Raw genomic sequence first — 27,478 nt, 5'->3', positions numbered from 1 at the left:
AATGGCATTTTCCAAGCGAGTTGTTCCTTTAATCCAAATAGAAACATTAGGAAGACACGACACAGAGTAGCAAATAGAATGGCTGTAAATTTTGGAAATGGGATGTCAAGCTAAAAAAAAAAAAAATGCACAGAAACCCATGTTCTACAAGCTGACTGCAGATATGTGGTGATGCTATGCAAAACAATGATCAAAGGATATGAATTACCCAATTCAGGTGACATATGTAACATCCTACCAGGATGCGCCGAAGTCATCATAGCAGTCAATTAAAGTCACATTTCCAATGCATGTTTCAAATCTGCCTGCTTTCATCTTTCATCCAGCGGCACTTTTTAAAGTAGTATTCTGAGCTGAAACACAAACATGCTGCTTTTGAGTTCTATTCAAAGGCTTTGATTCAGCAAAACATTCCAATGTATACTTTAACAGAAATCCTATTAGCTTCGATGGAATTATAAGCATGTCTTTAAATAATGCTAAATGAAACAGAGGAAGATAAGCCATAAATTCTGCTGCCGGTTTTACTGAGCAAATTATGTGGCTGAGAACACAGGGAAATTCCTTTGGAAAACTCTGTCGGAATGATCTCAGCTGTCCACGGAAGTTTACAAACATCGCTCTAATCCACGGGAGGTGGACAAAGGGCTTCTTTTTGACTCATCTGTTCAGTATGTCTGAAAAGGAAACATGTTCAGGATGGTATTCAGCTCCCACTTGCTACCAACTATGCAAGGATTTTCACTTGTTTAAAGGGATTTGCCCTCCTTCTCACCAAGTGCATGTCCCAGGTCCTCACCAAAACTGCTGCAGAGGATGAGAAGAACCCCTAGATCAGATCAGATCTGGAGGAGAGGAGGAGAATGTTCCATTGAACAAATGCACTATGAAAATTCACATAACACCACACTGAATACAACCCTTAATGTTTAGGGCTTAATGTTTAATACCCACCCTTCAGCCTAAAGTCTCTTTTTTTTAAAAAAAATATTTTTTATTAAACAGTTTTTATAATCACACAAACATAACGTAAAAACAGCAAATACATAAACAAACAAAAACAAAAACAAAACAAAAAACAAGTATCATTTCATATCTTAATTTCATATACCTTTCTTCCCCGACTTCCTCATGCCTCCCTTTTCTGTATTCCAGATTCTAATCAATTATTCAGCAAATCTTCCCTTATTTTACTTTAATTTTAAGTTAATCTTCCTTATTCTCCTTGTCTTCACCATTACTAATACTAACCATTTACTTTCCAGTCCAACATCATTCTAACTTTCATTAATTTTGTAATATTTCTTTAGATAGTCCTTAAACTTTTTCCATTCTTCTTCCGCTGCTTCTCTTCCCTGGTTTCGGATTCTGCTCGTCATTTCTGCCAAGCCCATATAGTCCATCACCTTCATCTGCCATTCTTCCAGTGTGGGTAGATCCTGTGTCTTCCAGTACTTTGCGATGAGTATTCTAGCTGCTGTTGTAGCATACATAAAGAAAGTTATATCCGTCTTTAACACCCCTTGGCCGACAATGCCCAAGAGAAAGGCCTCTGGTTTCTTAGGGAAGGTATATTTAAATACCTTTTTAAGTTCATTATAGATCATTTCCCAGAATGCCTTAATCTTCGGGCACGTCCACCAAAGGTGAAAAAATGTACCTTCCTTTTCTTTACATTTCCAACATTTATTATCAGGCAAATGGCCTTCAGCCTAAAGTCTCACGACAAGTCCTAAAAATATACACCTCTAGCTTTAAAAGCCAGGGCTACTCGCCACATTCTGCAATCTTTTTTAAGTAAAAAAACCCCAAACACACACACACTCATCCCAAGAGTGTTAAGAGTAGTCAACATGATTAAATAGCGGTATTTGCAAAACCACAAAAGTAAAGAAGGAGAGGGATGATTATGATGCCTCCCCAAAAAGCAGCCAGGATGACAACAGGGCACTGGGTGGCAGCAATTATACAATAAAAAATCATATACAAATATGAATCGAGGGGCTGAGCTATGGGCAGTTTGATCAGTTGCATTAGATTAACTATACAGTGGTACCTTGGATTAAGAACTTAATTCATTCCGGAGGTCCGTTCTTAACCTGAAACTGTTCTTAACCTGAAGCACCACTTTAGCTAATGGGGTCTTCTGCTGCTGCCGCACTGCCGGAGCACAATTTCTGTTCTCATCCTGAAGCAAAGTTCTTAACCCGAGGTACTATTTCTGGGTTAGCGGAGTCTGTAACCTGAAGCGTCTGTAACCTGAAGCGTCTGTAACCTGAGGTACCACTGTATATGAGGCAAATACAGAAAATTAGAGGACATTCAGTATAGTTCTAGCAGTGACAATGTATAGTACTACCTATGAGTATTCCTGATACCAGGGCTGGACAAGATACATTTGGTCCACTTCTTCATCCAATGCTCCCTAACTTCCTTGTGAACTGGAATGCAGCTCCTAGTCACATTATGCACATGACTGAATGTTGTAATGCATTTTTGGAGTACAAAAGGGGGCACCCCAAAAATGTGTTTTATATAAGAGTGGTGAGTGAGAAAGGACACTGCTGCATACCCATTCTCCTGACAGCTGAGTTGCTACGGGACCGCCTCTCCTGGTATGCCCCACAGAGAAACTTACGGTCTTCAAATAAAAACATCTTGAAGGTCCCAGGCCACAGAGAAGTTAGGCTGGCCTCAACTAGAGCCAGGGCTTTTTCGGCTGTGGCTCCGATCTGGTGGAACACTCTGTCACAAGAGACTAGGGCCCTGCAGGACTTGACATCTTTCCACAGGGCCTGCAAGACAGAGCTGTTCCGCCAGGCCTTTGGCCAGGGCACAGCCTGACTCCCTCCCTCGGCAATCTTCGCGGAGCTCTGGCCCAATGGTGGCCAGTGGCTTGAATTTAATTAATTTTATAATGAATGATTTTAGAGTGTTGTTTGTGTTGTACTTTTGTATTGTTTTATTGTTGTTAGCCGCCCTGAGCCCGGCTTCGGCTGGGGAGGGCGGGATATAAATAAAATTTATTATTATTATTATTATTATTATTATTATTATTATTATTATTATTACTGTTTACTGGGAGGGAGAGCGATGAGGTGGCAAGGAGGTCAGCACTGTGTCAGTGCACTGGGAGCACCAGATCAGGTCAACTGATGCACCAACACAACACTGACCTCCCTGCCACATTGTCGCTCCTCTTCTAATATGTGGCAGGCACTCAGAAGCTGGAAAACCAAGTGTGTGGTGCCTCCCATCCTCACCAGCTACTTCTGGCTTTACATAAGTGATGCACACAGAATGCACATGGGAATGTGTTTTACAGGTGAATGTGTTGAAAAGCACCTTACGGTCTTCTAACAGAAACATCTTGGAGGTCCTGGGCCAAAGGGAGGTTAGGCTGGCCTCAACCAGAGCCTGTGGCTCTGAGCTGGTGGAATGCTCTGTCACAAGAGACTAGGGCCCTGCGGGACTTGACATCTTTCCACAGGGCCTGCAAGACAGAGCTGTTCCACCAGGCCTTCGGCCAAGGCACAGCCTGACCCCCTCCTTTGGTAATCCTCACAGAACTCTAGCCCAATGGTTGCCATTAATTTGATTTGAACTGATTTTAGAATGAATTGATTTTAGAATGCTGTATTATTTTACTGTTGTTAGCCGCTCTGAGCCCAGCTTCTGCTGGGGAGGGCAGGATATAAATAAAATTTTATTATTATTATATTATTATTATTATTGAAAAGGGGATGGATGGATAGAGGAATAGGTAGATTGATAGATGGACAGACAGACAGACGGTACAAATGAGGGAGGAAATTTTCAGATTCACATGCAGTTCAGCATAAAATAGTTGGCAAGTGATTCAGTGGCGTGCCTTCCAAGCCCATTTCAGCAAAATGACCCAGAAGAATGAGATGCCATGGTAGATTATGACTGAAGGTTGCTGAGAGGTCTAGAAGAATCAATAGGATCACACACACACATACACTAACACTTTAGTTTCAGGCACTTGGGAGAGATCCTGCTACAGCATAAAAAGGTAAAGGTAAAGGTACCCCTGCCCGTACGGGCCAGTCTTGCCAGACTCTGGGGTTGTGCGCTCATCTCACTCAAGAAGCCAGGGGCCAGCGCTGTCCGGAGACACTTCCGGGTCACGTGGCCAGCGTGACATCGCTGCTCTGGCGAGCCAGAGCCGCACACGGAAACGCCGTTTACCTTCCCGCTAGAAAGCGGTCCCTATTTATCTACTTGCACCCGGGGGTGCTTTCGAACTGCTAGGTTGGCAGGCGCTGGGACTGAGCAGCGGGAGCGCACCCCGCCGCGGGGATTCGAACCGCCGACCTTTCGATCGGCAAGCCCTAGGAGCTGAGGCTTTTACCCACAGTGCCACCCGCGTCCCGCTACAGCATAGGCAGCTTCAAAACTGTCTTCAAACCAGCTTCAAAGCAGCCTTGTTTCATTTATTGATTTGGAACTTTCTGTATCTTTTACATACACCCCTAATATTTACTCACTCAAAATATATATTAAAGCATGTGTTTTCTCTCAAATAAATGTGTATGTTTAAACTACTGAGAATTGTGCTGCAATATTCAGAGATGTGTGAAATCCGGTGGACGGTCTAGTTTCCATCTGCACAGTGTGTGAAAGAAGTGCAGAGAAGCCATTTGATATAGGAACACACAAAGGTCCAATTCTTCAAGCATCCCTTTCACTTGTGGATAATAAAATCCATCTTATACATACATATTAAAGATACATAACCTTTTCCCGACTTTGAATATGGTCACCCTAATTGTTGCATTTTTAATCTTTAGAGGAGCATTGCAGATATAATTTACCAAAAGAATTTGGGGGATTCAATAAGACATGCAGTTATGAGGGAAACATGGTATAACTTTTAAGCAGAATTATCAGTGCACTCTTTTATATAAAGAGAGTTGACATACAACGTAAATGGTATTGTCTGGGGACATTTTAGAGAGAATGCTTTTTAATTGTTGGGGCAGTATATGTTTTGGAGAGCTATAGTAGCATAAAGGGAAATTTTCAGATTCACATTCAGATCAGCCTAAAATAATTGGCAAGCCATGCAATGTTGAAGCTTGGATGTTACTGCGAATCAGACCTCATTGTAGTAATGCTGGTGGAAATTACTGAGCCGTTTAACAAAGCTGAATCCTCAGTAGATTTTGCAAATTATTCGCTTCTTTTTGTGATTGCCAAGGGCTTGATCCTCAATTTGCACACAGAAGAAAACCATTTCTCCTGGCCTGCTGTTTCTCTCCACTCTGTAAATTGGGATTAGCAAGGAGTGAACAGGCAAGGAACAGGGCTGGAGAATTCGAAGTCACTCCTAAGCACCTACCATACTTTTCCATCTATAAGACAGTGGTTTTTTACCTTATAACAACGCTTAAAAATTGGGGTAGTCTTATACATGGGTAGTGCGGGGGGGGACTGTGGAAATGATTTCTGTCTTGGGTAGTAGATTGTCACTGGTGTTATTGTGGGTGATAGGCTGCTGCGACAATGTCTGCTTGTGATTGGTTGTTGCTGCGAGAATGTCCGCTGACAATTGGTCGCTGCTGTGAGAATTTCCGCTGGCGATTGGTCGCTACTGCGACAATGGCTGCTGGTGATTGGGCTCTGCTGCGGCAATTGGGCATATGATTGGCAGCTGCTGGTATCGATTGGAAATAGTATAGGAGGCTACTGTGTTGCGTTCGATTGCAAGTGTTTGGAATTTGGGTGAGCTTTTTTTCAGCATTCCACCCATTCTGGACAATCTCTCCCCCCCCTTTTCTTGATATTGCGTCCCAAAAATTAGGGGGCGTCTTATCCATGGGGGCGTCTTATAGACGGGAAAGTACAGTAGGTCATGCTCCCCCCCGAAGTGAGCATAACTGCTGAGCCACCATGAAGGAAGAAAAGTCCATTGCAAAACCTCTTTGCTTCACTGAGATGCCTGATGAGTTAAATTCTAGTGTAGCTGGCCTCTTTTATGGAAGCAGTCCCATTGAGCATCAATAAGAAAAGGTCAAATCTGGATTCAGTATAGCGTCTCTTGAAAGTGACAGCACAGAAGGTCCTCATCAACGTGTAAACAAATCACTGTCCACTTCTGATTCACTGGAGCCTTGCAAGTAGGCAGTTGCTTGGCTGTGCTTTTCAGACTGGTTGGAAGTACTACTGAACTATATATTGAGATAGTGGAAATGTTATTTATGTATGCCACTACTGCAGCCCGTGTTTTGTTAGCCCCAAAATGGAAAACAAGCAAAGTCCCAACTAAAGAAGAAGGGCAACTTAAACTGATGGGATGTATGTTGTGGACCTAACATATAGAATAAGAGAACAAGAAGAACATATGTTTAAAGAGGATTTGAAAATGTTTATTGAATATATGGGGGGAATTGTGTATATTTGAAAACGTGGGCAGCATTAAGATAAATTCAACAGTGTAAGTAAGTTTTGATGGATGTAATAATAGAATACTTAATAGTTTAGTTTATATAAAATATGCAGGGATTTATGTTATGCGAAATGAACCATGGAGAGAGGAGAAGGGAAGTCATTGATATTTTAAGGTTGTTTAAATGAATATTCTAAAATGTAAAACAGAAAATTTAATAAAAAATAGATCAATGGTCTGATGCATAAAGCAACTTGCTGTTAAAAGAAAGAAAGAAAAAGAAATGTTGTAATAACAAATTATCTTCACAATGACTTATGTTCTTGTTATGACAAAGAAATAATATTTTGAGATACAATTAATTACTATACTTTTCAACACATATTCATGAAGTCAACTATAGAGGATATGACCCTGAACTTAATCCTGATTTGTGTCCTAGATCTGGTGTAAGATGTAAGTGCTGTCAAAACTGCTTGGGAACAGTGATCACATGCTACCCAATTCAATATAAATCTGAATGAAAAATCACCCAGAAAGTCTAACATGATCATTTTTAGTTTTCAAAAAAGGGAACTTCTCAAGTGTTAGAGCATCAACTGAAATACACTTAAAACATAGGAGCTAGCTGTTGGAGTGTTGTGGGTATCAAGGAGTTAACACTCTGTGCTAAGTGGAAATGCTGACTCAGCATCATGTGATGAGTCAGCATCACAAGATAAGTGGAGAGTTGCCTAACTGGTCTATAGGCAGCTGGTGGTGCTGTGGGTTAAACCACAGATCCTAGGACTTGCCGATCAGAAGGTCGGCGGTTTGAATCCCCGCAATGGGGTGAGCTCCCATTGCTCGGTCCCTGCTCCTGCCAACCTAGCAGTTCAAAAGCATGGCAAAGTGGAAGTAGATAAATAGGTACCACTCCAGCGGTAAGGTAAACGGCGTTTCTGTGCGCTGCTCTGGTTCACCAGAAGCGGCTTAGTCATGCTGGCCACATGACCCGGAAGCTGTACGCCGGCTCCCTTGGCCAATAAAGCAAGATGAGCGCCACAACCCCAGAGTCGGCCATGACTGGACCTAATGGTCAGGGGTCCCTTTACCTTTACCTATAAAGTGGTATGGTTGACTTTCCTGTGCTGGCTTCTCCCCTGTAAGTAATCCCACCTGTGTATGCTGATTCCTGGATGTAAGAAGACTGCAACTGAAATGAAGCCCTACTTCAAATATAGCTTGACTCCTGAGTGCTTCCATACATTGCAACACCAACTCCTAGAGGCAAAGGTTTGAGCGGGGCATCCCAAAAGTTGCCCTTCAAATGGTGTGTATGTGGCACATCTGGTGATCAATGATGCGAGGTGAGGCTTACCTGTTCCCCCCAATATTTTATTCAAGTTGGCATCCCTGCTTGAAAGGAAGAGTCAAGTTGGTTAAATCTCTTCAGGGCACTTTGATGGTATTTAAATCCGGACAAATAGAAGCTCAGACAGAGTATCTAATGCAGAAAGTACAAGTAAACCTGCATGGTTAATGAGCAATCAGTGGCTAGGCACACATTACCATTTACTCTGGCTCCAGTCTACTCCCACTGGTGGTGTTTGAAGATGAGGACACATGACATTAGCCACAAGCCATCCTGTAGTTTCTTGAGATTTACTGCTATTTGGTGCATTTCCCCTTCAAACCAGCTTTCATCTGATTTGAAAACATAAGCCCACATTCTCTTTGCAGATGAGCAGGGGTGTGTACATTTGAGACAACAGTTGCACATGAGCGGCAGACAGCAGATATTGCAGCTTCATTGAATAGGATGAAACTGAGACTTGAAACACAGTAGGGGGAAATGACTTCACTATGTTTTGTGCTGCTGATGTGTGCATAGCCTAGGATGCTATGAAAGGCAAGGCAGCTTCTTTCAGTGGAGTTTGGATTTGGATTTGATATCCTGCTTTATCACTACCCGAAGGAGTCTCAAAGCGGCTAACATTCTCCTTTCCCTTCCTCCCCCACAACAAACACTCTGTGAGGTGAGTGGGGCTGAGAGACTTCAAAGAAGTGTGACTGGCCCAAGGTCACCCAGCAGCTGCATGTGGAGGAGCAGGGAAGCGAACCCAGTTCAGCAGATTACGAGTCTACCACTCTTAACCACTACACCAAGCTGGCTTTTACCCAAATGACAAGACCAGGAGTCAGCAAACTTTTTCAGCAGGGGGCCAGTCCACTGTCCCTCAGACCTTGTGGGGGGCTAGACTATATTTTGGAAAGAAAAAAATGAACGAATTCCTATGCCCCACATATAACCCAGAGGTGCATTTTAAATAAAAGGACGCATTCTACTCACGTAAAAACACGCTGATTCCTGGACTGTCCGTGAGCAGGATTTAGAAGGCGATGGGGCAGGATCTGGCCCCCGGGCCTTAGTTTGCCTACCCATGGACAAGACTATAATGGAACCTGGCAATACACACACATGCTGATAATAAGGCAAACGGCAAAAGGGAAAGCAATAACTTGAGGAAATAATGAAAACAAACTATGAACATTATCTAGATGCATTAGGAAGAGGAAACCAGCCAGCAGTTGCACTAATAGGCCACAAATTTGTGAAAGGATCACTGGAGGAAAATGAGGAAATTGTATTATTTGCAGTGGTCATCACTGTGGAAGATATTGGGCAAATTCTCCAGCCTCAAATCACATTTGCTACGGGGTAAGGTCCACTGCATGGTTGCCGTCGTTCCTGTGTTGATTTCTTTAGCTGAGAGTCTTTTGACAGCTATTTGGTAGGATATAAACGTAATGCATGCATACAGTTATTCATATATACATGGCTGCATACATACATAAATATATTTGCTTGTTCATTCATTCATTCATTCATTCATTCATTCATTCATTCAGGGTGGTGAAATCCCAAGCGCACAGTGAAGATCTCTGAAAGGATCTCTCATAATTGAAGATTGGGCACCACCGTAGCAAATGAGGCTTCCTTGAGTAAAGTGATAGAAAGATGTAAGCGTAACGTCCACAGTATTCCTACTGGTGTGCCATCATTGCCATTTCCCCACAGAAGTGGGGGACATGCAGCTCTGTTAAATTTGGACAATGGAAGCACATGGGACTGCCAGATTACAGTTCCTGCATCTCCTTCAGGGTGTGGGACTTTGATGAGACTTTCACACTATTTATCCGTCCCATGTAATTCCATAATTCAAAGGTTAAGAGTCCGTCTGGCTTCAATCCACGAGTAAGGCACCTCCCATACAGTTGTGGCAGTCACACCAAAGCATGGGTAGGCAAACTAAGGCCTGGGGGCCAGATCCAGCCCAATCGCCTTCTAAATCTGGCCCACGGACTGTCCGGGAATCAGTGTGTTTTTACAGGCGTAGAATGTATCCTTTTGTTTAAAATGCATCTCTGGGTTATTTGTGGGGCCTGCCTGGAGTTTTTACATGAGTAGAATGCGTGCTTTTATTTAAAATGCATCTCTGGGTTATTTGTGGGGCATAGGAATTCATTCATTCCCCCCCAAAATATATATATATATAGTCCAGCCCCCCACAAGGTCTGAGGGACAGTGGACTGAAAAATTTGCTGACCCCTGCACTAAAGCAACCTCTCTTTTTTGAGGCAGCTTGTTTAATAGTTGCCACTTCCAATTGCTACCACTACATAGCAGTTTTGTTTCACACATCACTTTTGCCACATGGAGCAGAGCCCACATAATTTCAATGCAGGTGGCAACCACACTGCTGAGCTCATATATGAATTGGGCCTCAGGCTAAGACAAGAAGCAGAAGAGCAGTATAATTGGAGGCAGCCCACTGGAGCCAAGACTACAGAGGTGGTCTTTCCCCTTTTTTAAAGATAAGCAGATGGTATGAATAAAGTGGCATGCTGACAACTAATTCAGTCCCATCACTAAACCCAGAGGCTATTCTAAGCCTTCTGTTTCTGACGGGAGGTCCTATCTTAGCAAACCAATGGATAAAGCTTTTTTCACCTGCCATGCAATTATCCTGTAGAACTCGTTATCAGCCAAGAGACAGTATGAAGGCTAATGGTATATGAAGATTCAGAATAGGATTAGATACATACAATGCACAGTTTCTACACTTGCGAATTAAATAGCACTAACTGACTTAAATGCTAATATGTAACAATGCTCCTGAAAGAACAAATTCTTGGAGAGTTATCAACCTTATTCAGCTCTCCACTGGTGTGTATTATATTTGAAGCCTCTCAAGTTATTCTGAAGAGAAAATGACCAAACCATATCTCTCTGTTTTTGAAAACTAGTTTCCATGTCTTTTCAGACAATGTTGCTTGTGTGATGTCATTCTGTTTAGCTGGAATAGAACACATTGCTAGAGAGATTCAGCTGGAGACCTGCAGCAAAATGGTATATGTTCCTGAAGTGTGTGGCTGAGGGGGTTGAAAAAACAAAATTTCGTGCCAAAGACAGGCATCCCTGTTTGCATTTTTTTAAAAAAAAAGTTTTGGAACATTTACAAGTGCAAGCAGTCTACATGCAAGTCAATGGAGCATGAGGATTCTGAATGCAGTTCAGTGCTTGATTGGGCGTCCGTGGTGACTGAGGAGGTAATATAGGACAATACAACATGCACAAATTGACATTGGTATGGTAAATGCAGTTCAACATCAGTGAGCCATGCTAAAGAAAAGCAAATCCCAACTTTGCATATACACTGATGGGCACTGAGTTGGCAGTTGTTGCTGGCATCCATCTGTCTCAAGAAACAATGGAGTGCACCTCCAGGGGTGAAGTCAAACCGCTGGGGAATCACAAAGCCTGCTGTGGCTACAGAGACCGGTAACTCGTAACTGTTGCCTCTCAAATTGGTTTTGCTGCATTAGCAGCACCTAAGTGATCTCTCTGGGGAGCGAGCCTGGGCAGTGTGTATGGAGGCCTCGGGCTGCCCATCTGGCAAGACCTCTCAGCTTGGCTGCAGGAGTTGCTGGAAGGAGGCATACAAGATACCATCCAACCATCTTAGGGACTCCAGATTTGTGTAGGGTTTTCTCCTTAGCCTTTTCTTCTCCCCAAGATGTCCTGCAAGACAGAGGGTAGAGTTGGTAATGACTGTCCAGAAAAGAGATCTTAATGGTGGATAGCTCAATGAAAGGTTTGATACCCAGTGTGTGTCAGCTGTGAAAAGACGGGCTCCATGCTGGAGACCATTAGGAAAGGAATCAAGAATAAGAAATGGAAGGAACAGAATGCTGACCTAGAGAGAATGTTTACTGTGATCTAGCAAAGCTCTTATGCCCTTATGCCATTACCTTTTCAAATCTATCCTTGCAGTCATGGAAGTGGGAAATGCTTTACTTTTATAAATGAAAGGTCATAGTCTGGCTTTGTGGCACCATATTTCACCCCAAGCGATGTAGGAAGCTTTATAATGGCATCCAATGTGTTGATGTCTTGGAAACCTGTTCTCAACAAATTTTGTACCTCCCATGGCACAGTACTGCACCCCAGCTTTAAGTTCCTCCCCAACCCCAAGATCTTGTGGCATGTCACCTTCTTCTTTGGCAATCACTCAGAGCCGAATAAGATTGTCTTCCATAAACATGGTTTTCATAAACACGTCCTTCCACAGTGGGGACATTGGTTCCCGGGCAGGAGTTGATCACGGTGTGGATTTACCAGTCGTGTCTTCCTCTTAGAATGTTTCTCCCTTGCATCCTGAGTTTGAGTGTCTTCAAAGCCCATGACACCTTTAGTAAAGTCTGTTCTCCAATTGGAGTATTCGCAGGCCAGTGTTTCCCAATTGTTGGTGTTTTTATACTACATTTTTTAAAAAATTGCCTTGGGACAGTCTTTAAACCTCTTTTGTTGACCACCTTTGTTTACCTTTCTTGTGTATCACTGTTGTGTATCACTGCTAACCCAAAAGCCACGTCAGGGAGCATGTGTTCCTTCAGGTGTGGTTGGGCTCCTGCTTCCATCAGCCTCAGATGATGATCCCTTCTCTGTGCCACCAGAGCAGCTGATCGCGGAAGAGAACTTCAACCATTTCAAGCCAGAATGCTAGCAACACAGAACAGAGTCCTTCTGGTCCTTTGAATCAGATAGTCACAGACAGCTGAGCCAAGCCACTGCCTGCTTTGAAACACCAAGTTCTGTTCCATTCATTTTGTATGGGCAAGTTTGTCTGGAGAAAGGGCTACTTGGGTATCTTTAATGGAACACAGGCAGGCAGCTTCCTTCTTTTCTAAGGACTTGCTGCCTCTCCAGGTTTTTTGGGGGTGGGGGTGAACCTTACCAGCACTTGTGCCTGGGTCAAGCTCCTAATTGGCCACTTTGCTATTCTGTGATAAAGCAGTGTTTGTGCTTGTCATCTTGCAGTTGCCAGGCAACTATAGAACAAAGTCCTCATGTCACCTATAAGTCAACCTTGGAAGATTACTGAGTGGACTTCCACAGAAGCGAGTTTCTGGGAGCAGTGGGAGCACCCAGCAGAGAGCTGCTTAATGCCCCCCAAGGCTGACATCTGGTCCAAATGTCTTGTTTGCCTTTTGGGCACTTTGGCTCCATATGCATCTTAATTCAGCTTGTGCTCTTAAAATGTCCTCAATTATGTCAGATTGAACCTTGCAAAAACAGCGGGGTGTTAATGAGATTATTTGTAGAAATAAGGCTGACATGGTTCTCTCCCATAACACTAAACGGAAACACATTGTTTTTCTGGTTGATAGAAAAACCCCTAAGTTTCATTTTCTAACTTTAATATGTATGTTGTTGCTTTGGGCAAAGTTTAGCATGCTTCCGAAAATATACATGGGGGCGACCTTCGCCAAAAAATAACTAAATACACTACATGGAGTGGTTGATGTGCTTAGCATTTTACAGTCAATATTACCCTCGCCCCTTGGGGCTGTTTGTGTGTGTGTGTGTGTGTGTGGTTAGACCAAGGGATTGTTTTTAAGATTTGATTACCAGTGTGGTGTAGTGGTTAAGAGCGACAGACTCGTAATCTGGGGAACCGGGTTCGCGTCTCTGCTCCTCCACATGCAGCTGCTGTTTTGGGCCAGTCACACTTCTCTGAAGTCTCTCAGCCCCACTCACCTCACAGAGTGTTTGTTGTGGGGGAGGAAGGGAAAGGAAATTGATAGCCGCTTTGAGACTCCTTCGGATAGTGATAAAGCAGGATATTGAATCCAAACTCTTCTTCTTCTTCATATTGTGAGTTGATTTTATAACCATACAATGGCAGAGTTGGAAGGGGCCTCAAGGAACATCTACTCCCACCCTCTGCAATGCAGGAATCACAGCTAAAGAATCACTGACAGATGGCCTTCCAACCTTTTTTTATAAAAAAAAATCCAGTGAAGAAGAGCCCATCACTTTCTGAGAGGGTCCATTTCACTGTTTAACAGCTGTTAATGTCAGAAAGTTATTCCTAATGTTTAGTTGGCATCTCCTTTCTTATCGTTTGAACCCATTTAATTATCTTGTATTATGCTATTATTTGTATGAAGCTTGGAGATACTGGTATAATGTTACAAGTTCCTGGTGCTTTATTATACTTATCTGTAAGATGCCTGGCAAAGAGGTTCTCCCTCTGTTATTTGCATATTCTTCCATAAGCACACATTGATTTAATAGAAGTCATCACCCTGATATTTGGTACTTCACTAGGGACCAATCAGGCAACCACATTCTGCACATAAACATACAGCAAATCCACTTTAGGAGGGATCTTTTGTTGCAGATGAAATGCGAGGGAGAAAGAAAAGCAAAGAAAATGCTAGATTTGTCTTAAAGGAAAGCAGGCATTTTTACTGCCTCTTGAATCTTGAGACATCTGGCTAGCTATAGAGGCAGTGAGGACATATTTATGCAATAGCCCTGATGGGCAGGCTCTCCCTCCATCCTTGCCCAGTTGGTATTGATTGGCTGTTTACTCTCATTAAGTGGCTGAGAAACGCAGCTACAGCCACTTGTCAGCAGAGGCTGCTCTGCTGCCCTAGTAGAAAACTAGGAACTGTATGCCTCCAGATAATGTTTCCTGAAAAACATTTCAAAACAATGCTACAGCACCTCAGGATCCAGAAGGCTCTGAAAGTGACGTCTTTATGTTAAGCAGGACCTGATATTTCTGAAATCAAGTTCCTAGTTTTCCTACAAGCACTAGTGTGATTCAGGAAGAGGCTATGCAGGCAGGGGATTGCTTGGTTCTTAACAGCTGAGCTTACTATGGCCAGGGACAGATTTTTAGAGTTTCGCCTAAAGTGATTTCTATTTGCTGCTAGGAAGACAAAGTAATGTGCTACAGTTTTGCTTGGGGGTGGCGGGTTGTACCACTATAACACAATGTTCCACTCTATGTTCTCACAATTTAATTATTTGAATCAAATAAGATATATTTGTGGGTTTGTCAAAATAATGGAAGGAATATGCTTCTCTTGGCTAAAATCCTGACTAGCCCTTCTCTTTCTCTCTCTGTACGGCAGGGTTGCTTATAAATAGCTTTTTTTAAAAATAATAATAATAATACAGATAGCTTTTTTGCTCAGCTGGGAGGTTACAAGTTAAGTTGCATAACTCAAAATGCATTCTTCATATCGCTTCTTATCTGCCCCTCTCTGCATATGACAAAACAATATAAATGGATGCATATGGACTGAGAAATAATTCATGTTCAGTAGTTCAGTTAAGTAATTTTAGATTCTGGACCCAGTGCTTTTATGCCTCCCCAACCTCTTTAGATAGTAATGGGCATTACTTCAAATAGCATTTGTGTGTGAGTGGGGACCTCTTTAGATGGTCATGTTAATTACTTCAGTTAATTCTCAAAATGTAGTAAACCAGCCCCGCTGATATTTTTTTTGGGTAGTGGGGCTCCTGCTCATTTTGCTGAGTGGGACCCTGGAATTCTGCCCCCTTTCCTGTCTGGAGAGCACTACCTTTCATGTCAACATAGGCACCCAGATAAAAGTTTTCCCACTATGGAGCTCTTTGCATGAACTGTACATTATTACTTTGAAGCTCCTAAGATCTTCATGTGGGGGAAGTAAAATATAGCTGAAGCTTCTGTTGTGGTTCTTCAGTGGTCAACTAGGAAAGGGAAGGATGATGAAAAGCAAGAGATGAATGTCTAATTACAATGGCACACAGTGCTATTTTTCTAGAAAAAGAGGTGCCAGAACTCACCATGAACATCTCCCTTGTTTTCTTAGAATGGCAATGGCACTCACCTGAGAGGTGCCAGAACTGAGTTCTGGCTGGGGGAAAAAGCCCTGCTAACACATTCTATTTCTCCTCCTTATACAAATGAGTACAAACTGTTGCCAAACATATCTTTTCATAATTCCATCAGATTAGATGGCTGCTTGTTATGGGTCCGCATTCTAAGGGCTGAACAACACATATGTTCAGATTCGTATGGACATGAATGTATGAATCACCTCCATTGAAATGGAGACACCTGACACCACTGAAGTTCCCCTAAAGCTAAGCAGCTTTGGCCCAAACTCACCTGGAAACCACATGTAAGGTGTTCTGAACGCTTTGGAGCATGAACACAGCGTAAGTGTAATAATGAGCTCCATCTGTGGTGTTTGTTGTACGATTTCTCATTGTCGCATGAAGGCACCACACGATGGTGCATCATTCACTATGCAGAGCCCATGCAGGCCAACTCAGGAGTAATTCCAAGTTAAATGATGCTTACTCTAGGACTTTTTTTCTGCCAAAATTCACAGGAACTCAGTTCCGACACCTCTCAGGTGGGCCTGACCATTACCATTCTAAGAGAAAGAGGTAGGAGTTCGTGTTGAGTTCCCACACCTCTTCTTCTTAAAAAAATAGCACTGCTCCTAGGCAAGAGTGGACGTACAATTGCTGTCTTAATGATGGACCCACATGAATGCCCATCATCTCAAGACAGTCGTCAGGTGATGAGCATTCAGACCCGGGGTTTAATTTGTGGTTCAGCTGCACCCACACTTGTCGCCTGACCAAGTTTACACATCAGTGATGGGTTTGAAAGGCATCTCTCTCAAGACGCACACATATAAACAAACTGCACACAAATACCCCCACGTGACTGTGGGGGAGAATGGTGCCATCATGCCCACACTCCAAGGGGGCGTAGTGGTGACTGAAGGCAATGCTTCAGAGGTACTCAGCACCTAAGCTCAGGCATCACGTTGCATCCTCAGACACACCCCTGTGAAGTGGGGGAGGGGCCAGGCTAAGGCAGAAAGGGGAGGAGCTTCTAGGCAGGTGAAGCATTAAAACTGGCGCGTGAGGCGAAAACATGCTGCCCCTCCCCCATACCCTAAGCAGCTGAGGTAAAAGCGCGCGCCAAAGAGGGCGCCCGCAGAGCCCGCGCGGAACGTAAACAGAGCCCAGGAAACACATGGCTGCCGGCGCTGCTGCTGCTGCTGCTGGTGGTGGTGGCCTCGCGCCTTCAGCAGCTCGGCAACTCCGCCGCCTCCCGGCCTCTCGCTGCCTCCCTCCTCAGTCAGCTTCAGCCACTGCGGGAGCAGCTCCTGGCGGCAGAGGCTAGAGAGGACTGCTAACAGTTGGGCAATATCAAGCAGCGTCTTCCCCGGCCACGGTCGCCACCTGCGCGCAGCGGCGAGGCGCGTGGGGCTTAGAGAGCAGCGGCCCCTCCCCCCCCCCCCGCCGCCCGCCCCTCAGGCGCTTTCCCGCCTTCTTCTTCCTCCTCAGTCAGCAGCAGCGGCGGCAGCAGCGGCACCCTCCCCCTCCCTCCCTCCCTCTCGGCCAGGCCAGGCGGCGCGCAGGTGGCGAAGCTCGAGGCTGAGGGGCACGCTGGCGGCGCCCGGCGCCAAGAAAGCTCGGGGCTGCCCTCGCCGCTTCCCGCCGGCCATGGCCCCTCGCCGCTGTTGCTGTCGCGTCCGCCTGCTGCGCCCGGTCGTCGTCCTGCTGCTGCTGCTGGGCGCCTCGGCCTCGGCGGGGGCGGCTCCGCCGTGCCCCTCCTCGCCGCCCAGCGTGGACTCGGTGCAGGGGCTGGCCCGGCGCGCCTCCGTGGTGATCGAGGGCAAGGTGCTAGCTCACAGCGTGGTGGAGCCAGGAGGAGGCGGAGGCGGCGGCGGAGGAGGAGGGGAAGAAGCGACGTCGCTGTTGCTGCTGCTGCCGTCGCCGCCGCCGCTCCTCACCCTGCCGGAGCAGCAGCAGCAGCCGACCGCCGCCTCTGCTTCCAGCACCACCTTCTCAGGGACAGTCCCCTCGCCAGCTCCCCGCGCGCTGGTGGCCAGCCCCAGCCCGCCGCCCGTCTCCTGGGTGACTCGGGTGCGCGTGCACCAGGTGTGGCCGGCCAAAAGCGGCGGGCTGCGCAAGGACGGGCTGCTGTGGGTGCTGCTGGCCGAGCGCGGCTCCGCCTGCGGGAGCAGCCTCAAGGAAGAGAGCCGCTACATCTTCTTCATGGAGCCCGTCGCCGCCTCCAGCCTCAACGCCACTGGGGCGCCTTCGCTGCTGCTGCCGCTGCCGTCGCCTTCGCCGCTCTTCCGGGCGTCTTCCCCGCCCCTGGAGACGGGCAGGAGTCTCAAGAAGGAGGTCAGCAGGGCGCTGTGTACCCGGGGATGTGGTAAGTGAGCTGGCTTGCGAGGGGTGTCCGAGGAGCGGTGCCTGTGCTGGGCTGGCCCGCATCCGCTTTGCGGGGCAGGTGGGGGGATGAAGGTGGGGAGAAGGATGAGGTTGGTTGGTTCTTCGTTCCTTCGCTGCTCGCCCTCTTTCTTGCCCCCTCCGTCCCCGAGGTGTGGGACTTGTGGCCCGCTCTGGATCTTTCCTCTTTGGAGCGATTTGCAGGTGGATGTGGATCGCAGGTCGTTCAAGTTGGGTGCCAACCATGGGTGGGAAACTTTGCGAAAGCTCCCTCTCTTATACACACAGCAACAAGCAGGCTACGAGTTTGGGGTTGTGGAGAGTGGGTATATTACTGCAACAGAATGGAGCCTTTATCTCTCCTGCCGATTTATTTTTTAGTTAGTTTGCTAAGAGAAGGCTGCATTTCAGGCCATCAAGAAAGAGGGGGGGAACTGGAAGGTTGCTTGGTGCTGGGCAGGGTGTCTTTACTTCACCTGAATAAAGGCCTTGGCTGTTTGTTTGTCTGTGTTTGCTTTCTTAGAAGGAGGAAAGTGCTTGGTGGGGCGATGCTTGCCAACCCTTGTTTACGTTGGTATGTTGTTGGATGTGTAACTTTAGATGAAGCTGTAGGCTTTTGAAGAAGAACGAAGGAAGAATTTGGTTGCATGTTGTATCTGGAAAGGTTGGTGTTTGGTCGTGGCGAATACTTCCTTGCCTGGATCTCCTTTGGCATATGGGAATTGGATATGTATTGAATAAATAAATCCAGCAGGGCCCAGCCGTTTTTCAACTGCTCACGTTCTGTCCAACCTTAAAGTCTTCTGATGCCTCCAAAATCATTTCCCTCAACAAAAGAAGCAATTGCTCTCTCTCTCTCAGCTTCTGGAATTTCAGTGGCTGCCAAATGTTAACAGTCCTCTAGATGTAATTCTGCCCTCCCATTCTAGATGTGTTAGTACTCATGAGAGCCACTGGATTTAACTGGATTGTTTGCAAATGCAGTGCCCTGTCTTGTTTTATAGCACCTGAAATTCAGTCTGTCAGCTCTTGTTAACGTGAGGGTTTCAAGATGATTTTGTTTTGTGGCTGGGAGAACGTAAATGGTTGTTGGAGGCAGAGCTGCTGATGCTGACCAACCAAATCCATGAATCTTGGTGATCCTTTTCATTTTGTGTACTTTCACCTCAACTCAGTTGGTTTCTGTTTTCCTGTTTGTTTAATTTGTAATTGTTACCATAATCATTTCGGCATTTTCTAGCTACCCTGTGCCAAATTACTTCAGAATGGCTGCAGAAGGGAGCTGTCCACATTAAACGGTGCTGATGTTGAGTGAATGACGTCGGGATTCCCCAGGACTGGCGGATAGATGTCACTGTAAAACAAGGGAAATACTCTGCGGGGACCTGACATATTGGCTGACATAAAAGCTGAACATTTTTCTACATCAGGTTGTTTTTTTCTTATGGTGCAGTGAGGAAAGACCATGTCTTTATCAATCCTTTGTAGTAAGGTTTCTGGTGTGATTAAACAAGATACAACAATGAACTGGGCTGCTGCAAACAAAACTAGACACTGGCATAATATGAATTAAGTGTGGGGGAAGAATTATGGGAGTATTAGAATCCTGTTTATTCTTGTCTATTCCAAAACATTGTCATACATCTCACAGGTGTGTTAACATTAATAAAGCTTCTGCTTTTCCTGTGACTTTCATTCACAACAGTTTTGAGGCTCCTGTGATCTGCAAGCTAACTTGAAATATATATTCCATTACATGTAGGATGTTGTTGTTGTTGTTGTTGAGACACACACACACACACATGTGTTTAAAAATCTGAATACTTCAGTAGTTGAGGCGTTCTATGGAAAATGAGGAAATATGCAAAGGCGAGTTAACGTATAAGAGTTAACCAGAGTGGAATGTTTTTGTTCCCTTTTTCCTGCTGTGGACCTGAAGTATGCAAATGAACATATACAGCATGACTGAGTTTCTTCTCAGCTTGAAATGTGAAAACATAAAGATGGCAATTTCTCTCTTTTTTTGCAGAACTTGAATTTTAAAATGTAGGTTGTGGTGTTGGTTAACTGTGTGTATCTGCTGTTGATTAGGTAATAAAATGTGAATAACACCCTTTGGTGAGGTGGAGGGGGCTCTCAGCAGGTTTTTGCCTTAACCATATTGAGTTTAGCCATTCCCAGAAAAATTAATGAGAGAATGGCTGATGTATCATTGCTGATGTCTCAGTTCCCTTTCTGTCCATAAATTGATGCTTGTTTATGTATTTAAAACATTTACCATCTATATAAGGCAGTTACTGAGTCAGGATTACTGCCTCCTTTCATCTTAAGATAGGATTCCACCCCTTTTGCTTAGTCTGTAATAAACTGAATTTACCCTGCTGCTGCGACTTCTCAGCATCTGACAGCCTTTGACTTCCATAAAAGTCAAACCTGGTGAGCTCCAAATGCTCTAGACACTGCAGTGAGGCCCTAAACGTTTTTTTCAAGTCAAGGACTAGGGTAAACCATCTGTTATAACAGTATTTAGTGAATGATGGTGGAGAAGTGTTAAATGGAATATCAGATGGCATTAAAACCTCTGGCTTCAAACTCAGCAGTTCAGTTCTAATACCATGCTGAATCATGACTAATGGAAGTTTAACTACAGTTTAGTGTGATGCCTGAACAGATAAACCATGGATTGCTATTGATCAGCAGTTCGGAATCAGAATCAATGTTTAAAATAGGCTTGTAAATTATTGCTTGTACTAATTATGATGTGTGAATTAACAGAAGGTAGAAACTGCTGCCTTTGGAGGCCACTGCATCTAGTGATTGGTGTGCTGAGCATATGTAAAATTAAAGCTGATGAATAACTGTAACCATGTTTTGCTTGCACACTGGGAAGCTGTACCCATAGTTTGAGTTTTAATCTATATGTAGCTGTGAGGCCTATCAGAATAGATTCACTATATGATCAGTGGTTGATATGGTTTGTCAGGGTGTATTAATTACAGAGAACATCCATTACCATATATTCAAAAGGCCAACTTCTGAATCTAGATAACTAGGTCTCATGCTTGTGAGATTTTATTTATAGATGGATATGTTTTATTTCATGTATCAATCAAGTTCTTAATTTTATGTTGTTGTTTACTTAATTCTGAAAGGAATGAATCCTTTCTCTTTATAAGTGTAATTTTTAATAGCAACCTTCTCCCCCCCCACCATACATTAAATATAGAAGATTCCCCCCCCCACTTCCCAGTTCAGGATTGTAGGAGAAAACTGGTTTTTGACTTCAAGTAAAATCTCACAGAAGAAGGGGTATTATTTCAACCATCACCAAAGTTACTTGCATTTCAGGAGTAATACATAACTCAAAGATAAAGACTGTAAACCTTAATGATGTGATTGCTCCTTACTCAAAATAAGATGTTCTATTGACATCATGGGTTATAGATTATACAGAGATCAAAGCAGTCAGATAAAGCTCTTTTTTCATGCTGCGGTAAAACTTACACAAGCTGCCTAATGAAGGAGAAGCTGTTTATCTGCCTGTTTTGTAATGTACAAATGATTAGCTGTGTGCACCCTTACTCTCTCATTAGTTGCATAAAGTCCACACTATATAAATTATATGCTTCCAATATCAGAGATGCTGCCAGCTACCATACAGTCTCCACGCAGTGCATATTTTACTACGATTCTTCTCTAACACTAGCAGCAGCTGGTCAAGCTAGAGGAAAATGCCAGCCATTTCTGGGGGGGCAATCAGTTTAGGGGGTGGAGGGAGGGATGTCAATTCCTTCCTTTACTGGTTGGTAATCATTAGGATTTGGCATTGAAAGCAGGTGGTGGGCACTGCAGCCATGTGCAAGGGTATGATTGTTGATTGGCCCCCTTCCCGCACTGATATAGCAACTTTGGGGGCGGCTAGCCCATCAATATCAGTGTAGTTACCCTGTGCTGGCAGAAGTGCCCTTTGTCTCCATTGCCACCTTCCAACAGTTACTGGTAAATGTGGGCATTCTCCTCCCCATCTTGATCACTTGATAGCTGCATCTAGCAGTTCGTTAGGGCTTTATTGGCCAACGCTGACTACCACCCTAAAAGAAAACCAATACCGAAGTGCTAGAATTCTGGACTGTACTACATTAGACTATACATGTCTCTCTCTGTGTGTGATATTTCCTGAAAGTTCAGATATATAGGGTGAGTCCTTTGAAAGAGACCCTGTGGATACAGAGTACACATGTTCCACAGGGCCTCTTTTAAAAGACTCACCCTGTAAAAAGCTCACTCTGTGTAATAAACCAGGGATCAGACAATACCAAACCCTTTTCTCTGATGTATTAGCATAGATGGAGGTGGGGTTGGTTTGTGGAGAAGCATTCAGAAGCATGTCTTCCTCACCTGCAATCTGAAGTGTTATGGTTGAGAAGTAGTGCCATTTCAGTCTGCATAATTTGTGGATCAGCTGTTACTGCACGCCACTATACACAGATGTTTTACAGATCCCTTGATTATCTGTTTCATACAGATGGGGTATGCAGTGTAGCTTCCTAGTCCCTGTGGACGGCTCCCGTTCCTTTGTCCTACATACATTCCAGTGCCTTGTACTTGGGTCCTTTTTAAGAAAAAATGGGCAGGGGAATGCCATGCAGTTGATTACAGGGGACCATCTGGCCCAGGGTTTGTTTGATTGGACTCTAAATGAGCCAAGAAACATCTGTGTACTTCTCTCTTGAATCGTGCAAAGCAGCCTTAAGTCCAGCCAAAATTAAAGTTGGCGTCTTCTTTCTGTACTATGTGTTTTGATTTGGCCTGCAGGAGAAGATTAATTAATAGCATGCACGAACTTGCTTTGTGTTCATATATATCAGGTATTTGGAGAACTGATTCCCTTTGTGCCTATTGATCTGCTGTTTTTGAAGCATCCAGTCATTTGCATTTTCTATTTCTTTCTTGTAGTCTGTTGCCTTGTTTCATTTACCTACTGTGAGGGATTTCTAAAAGCAAAACATTGCACTTGTCAGTGTATGTTGACTATGTGCCTCCATTTACATAAAATATTGCTGCAAAGGATTTTCTGTCCAGAGCTAAAGAGATTTCTTATAAAGCTGTATTAAGTGGTAAGCCTTAAGAATAGCAATAACTTTACTGCCAGTTTTACATATAAGAGTGCAGAAGCAGACTTAGACAATAGCCAAGATAGCCTGCATGTGCATCAGTATTATGTGTAAATGTGTGCATTGAGTTTGCTAAAAGCCACATAAAGGAGGGCCTTCATTACTTACTTAACTTCTTACATTCTTTCAGATTCAGTATCTATCAAGACAGTTATTTGGGTGCCCCCCCATCCTGTCTCATCTAACAGAGTAAAACTTGAAATATAGTCACCTGGGGAAACCTTATGTACAATCAATTTTAAATGTATTTGAAAAGCTGTCTGAAAAATAGTTCACTTCCTTATTTACCCACTGGGGAGTATATTTTCATCTCTATATACTAGGTTAGACAGACTCAGTACTAATGGAAGTGACATACATATCTTCCTAGACACAGGAGTTATGCAGTTCTCAGGAGGTTTGAGGTTAACAAACTTGTTTTCTTTTTTACAAAACAAAACAAGTCTCAAAAGAGCATATTGTAAATATCATTGTCCCTAAATCAGTGCAAGCTTAGGCATGTCTACTCTGAAGCAAGTCCCAAGGAATTCAGTGGGCTTCTTTCCTAGGTAAATATGTATAAAAAGGTAAAGGACCCTTGACAGTTAAGTCCAGTTGTGAACGACTCTGGGGTTGCGGCACTCATCTCGCTTTACTAGCTGAGGGAGCCGGCGTTTGTCCGCAGACAGTTTTTCCGGGTCATGTGGCCAGCATAACTAAGCCACTTCTGGTGAAACCAGAGCAGTGCACGGAAATTCGGTTTACTTTCCTGCCGCAGTGGTACCTATTTATCTGCTTGCCCTTTGAGGTGCTTTTGAACTGCTAGGTTGGCAGGAGCTGGGACCAAGCAACGGGAGCTCACCCCGTCATGGGGATTTGAATGCCGACCTACTAATCAGCTGGAATAAGCTCCATGCAAACGCAATAGTTATCCATGAGAGTTGGTTTTTTAAAGAAACTCTTTAAGGATCTTTAACATTTCAGAAGTTATCTCCCATCACACTCATTTGGAAAGCGCCACCCTCCCCCATCCCACCCCCATAAATAAATAAATGTGCCAGTAACAGATTTTGAGCCTGGAGTTACAGAAGATAGATAAGGAAATTGAGAGAAGCATCCTTGCCTGAGGTGTGCATATTCATTTGAAAAAAATCCAATCACTGTCTCCAAGCCAGCAAGTTTGGCTAGGTTGGCAGGAGCAGGGACTGAGCAATGGGAACTCACCCTGTCACGGGGATCCGAACCGCTGAGCTTCCGATCAGCAAGCCCAAGAGGCTCAGCGCCACCCGCATCCCATGGTAAATATGTATAGGATGATAAATTTAAATGATTTAACCAAATGAAAGAGAAGAGGACAAAAATAAATCTCTCTCATATTATCAATGTAGCTGCAAGCGGTAGATCAGGTTGGGTAACCTATAACCTAAAGGGCTGCATGCAGCCCTCCTTTTGGTTTCGTGTTCCAGGCTCCAGGCAGCCTGGAGGGAAGAAAATGGGGGCTGTTTTGAAATACGGAGGACAGAGCCCTCTGCAAGCGATCAGTTCACACCCCTGGCAAGAGCCGCCTGTCCCCATTCAGCAGCTTATTGAATGTGGAGGAAGAGAGAAAGAGGGAGAGTGAAGAATTTGGGTGTTCTCCCCACTTTTGGCTCTGGACTCACCCACTGCTGTCTTCTGCCCTCTGCACATTCAGCACGTTCTTCTCCCTCCACAGATTACCATTGAGGCAATGAGACCCTTGGTTGAAAAAAGGTTCTCCACTGCTGCAGTAGATTGATCAATGAAAAGTTTAGCTGGTTAACTGGTGAGGACCAAAGGCAAATTTTAATAGTTTGGTTGTTTCGGCTCTGGTGTGTTAATGTAACACAGACGTAGGAAACTCCCATGGAGTTTCCATGTATGGCAACTTAAAGTCTCCTTGAAAGACTTCAAGGTCTGCCGGAGAAGCTCTCCTTTCCATCTCACCATTGGGTGGGTCAAGGGAAGGGATATGGCAAACATCTTTGGTGTCTTGTTTCCACCAACCGTTAAAATCATTCTTAGTTTCCCAAACTAGACTGCTTCATTATCCCCTGCTTAATTGTGTTGTTGTAGCAGTTTCGATGTTGTTTATTATTGTATAACAGTTTGGGTACTTACGTGAAAAGTGATATATAAAATATTTTATACACCAGTGTGGTGTAGTGGTTCAGAGCGGTAGACTCGTAATCTAGTGAACCGGGTTCGCATCTCTGCTCTTCCACATGCAGCTGCTGGGTGACCTTGGGCTAGTCACACTTCTTTGAAGTCTCTCAGCCCCACTCACCTCACAGAGTGTTTGTTGTGGGGGAGGAAGGGAAAGGAGAATGTTACCTGCTTTGGGACTCCTTTGGGTAGTGCTAAAGCGGGATACCAAATCCAAACTCTTCTTCTTCTTTAATAATTGAATAAAATAAAATAAAAACCCTCAGGTCTAGAGTCCGAATGCATTCCTCTAGGCCTCTCTGTCTAAACCTTAGGACTTTCACCAGGTCACATGCCTTACCAGTCATGCACAGCACCCTTCTTTACCTCTACAGTAATTGTGCCATTTAATTGTGATAACGCCTCCTGCATGCTTGGGTGAAGAAGGATGGAGAGGTGCTGGTGGGTGGGTCAACAGCTGTAGAAGTCTCTGACTTGTGTGACTGAAATGTAGCCTATTGTACGAAGCCGCACCCATTTTTTGCCTCAGGCCCCACTTACCACTGGAATATGATGCCCCAAACATTCCCTGTGAGGAAATGTGTGTAGCTCTAAGGCTGAAAAAGTTCCCTACCCCAGCTGTAACAAAATGAAAAAGACAATATTAACAGATCACTTTTCTTTCTAAGAATGGCTGGTAGCTGCAACTCATTCAATTCTAAATAATCTTCAATTACCTTCATTACCTCAAAATGGGTGTCTATATTGCCACTTTTGTACATTCATTTAAATGTAATCGATCATCAGTTCATCAGTTAAATGGTAGAGGAGTAGTCAACTAAAAGTTATGTAATTCAGCTGGCAATCTGGGTTGTTTTAGTTAAATATTGCTTCCATATTAAACATAAACAAACGGGTACATCATATGGTGGCTATGTATGCTCAAAAGTGGGAGCAGCGAGAAGTCTACCCAGAAAAGAGGGATACATTTTATTTCATCTAGGACATCACCATACCAACAAGAGGAAAGAGACTCAGCAGGGTCCAAGTTGGTCCCACATTTTAGAGTCAAGATGCTTGTGTGTGTGTGTGTGTGTGTGTGTGTGTGTGTGTGTTACTGGTTCCAACAAAGTGCAAATGTAAAATACATATAAGAAAATATAGAAAAAATAAGAAAAGGGGAGAGTATCTAAGGAAACTTACTGACACTGAGTACATTATGGGAATACGTACATAACTCATATCACCCACATTAAAATAGGATACTATTTTTAATTGTTTTTTATGTTCACATTATCCTATGGAGAAATCACAAAAAGAGAAAATATGGACCAGGTCTCCAAATCATCTCTCTTAAGCTTGGTACCAGCTCAGGTTATTGGTGAGGGAGACTGAATATTTGAATGCCCCAATATATGTATTCCCTGTGAATAGAAAATGAGCATGACAGGGGGAAATTTCTAGGCTAGCTAGCTTCTTGATATTCAATATTTAAATGTGCTGGGATCCTACAGAGTCTCCAGTGCAGGAGCAGATACTGCTGCTGTGTTCTGCCTCTTTTTCATTTCTGCACTGTGTGGGTCTCATAATGCTGCTTGAGTACATCTGATCCCTGAAATAAGCACCATATGGATGTACCCTAGGTAACAGAAATGTCAGATTGCAGTGAACACTGCTTGTCAGTACGTTGTACAGACACTTTTTAAAGAATGTAAATCCTACTGCTGATTAAGTGAGTGGATTACATGACTGTAGTGCAGGCTACTTGTGTCTCTACCTCTGAAATAAGCTCACTGATTTCAGTAGACCTAGTTTTCTGAATAAAACCAGCTGAATGTTGTTTCATATGTGCAGTGATTGCAGAGATATGTCAATGGAGTTTTTGTGGTCTTAAGGAACAATTCTAATAGGGTTCTTAAGCCAGAAAACGTTTTGCAAGTTACTTTGTCCAGTTACAAATCAAACAATGCTAATCAGTTAAGCTGCCATCTGCTACATTCATATTATCACTAGTAATTATAAATATGAAAACAGATTTCTTTTTCTTCACTGGGAAGAAAGGAATAAGGATTAAAGAGAGAGACTTTAGAATAGTGTGGAAACTCAAAGCCATTGTTTGCACAATTGTTTAATTTAGTTTTGATTGAAAATATACCTTTA

General features: G+C 43.8%; 1 protein-coding gene and 1 long non-coding RNA gene across 11 annotated transcripts in view; one reads left to right on the top strand and one right to left on the bottom strand.

Annotated features, from left to right (window-relative positions):
* Window positions 1-510: 510 nt before the first annotated feature.
* On the bottom strand, window positions 511-12,379 carry LOC128405248 (uncharacterized). The gene is made up of 3 exons (XR_008328248.1): window positions 12,282-12,379; window positions 776-845; window positions 511-677 (listed from the first exon to the last, which is right to left on the bottom strand). It is a non-coding gene; the product is annotated as an uncharacterized LOC128405248 (long non-coding RNA).
* Window positions 12,380-17,318: 4,939 nt separating this feature from the next.
* NRG1 (neuregulin 1) overlaps window positions 17,319-27,478 on the top strand; it is a 526,342-nt gene continuing 516,182 nt past the window's right edge. For 5 of the 10 annotated variants that reach the window (XM_053371946.1, XM_053371945.1, XM_053371942.1 and 2 more), the window contains exon 1: window positions 17,319-17,985. In XM_053371946.1, the coding sequence (XP_053227921.1) occupies window positions 17,823-17,985 (163 nt within the window). In that variant the 5' untranslated portion in view covers window positions 17,319-17,822. The remainder of the gene's footprint in view (window positions 17,986-27,478) is intronic. The other 5 variants (XM_053371939.1, XM_053371940.1, XM_053371933.1 and 2 more) reach the window with 2 other exon arrangements.

The sequence above is a fragment of the Podarcis raffonei genome, chromosome 17, assembly GCF_027172205.1.
Source record: "Podarcis raffonei isolate rPodRaf1 chromosome 17, rPodRaf1.pri, whole genome shotgun sequence".
Classification (NCBI taxonomy): domain Eukaryota; kingdom Metazoa; phylum Chordata; class Lepidosauria; order Squamata; family Lacertidae; genus Podarcis; species Podarcis raffonei.
The sequence above is the reverse complement of the archived record's forward strand: the minus strand, read 5'-3'. Positions and strand labels throughout refer to the sequence as shown.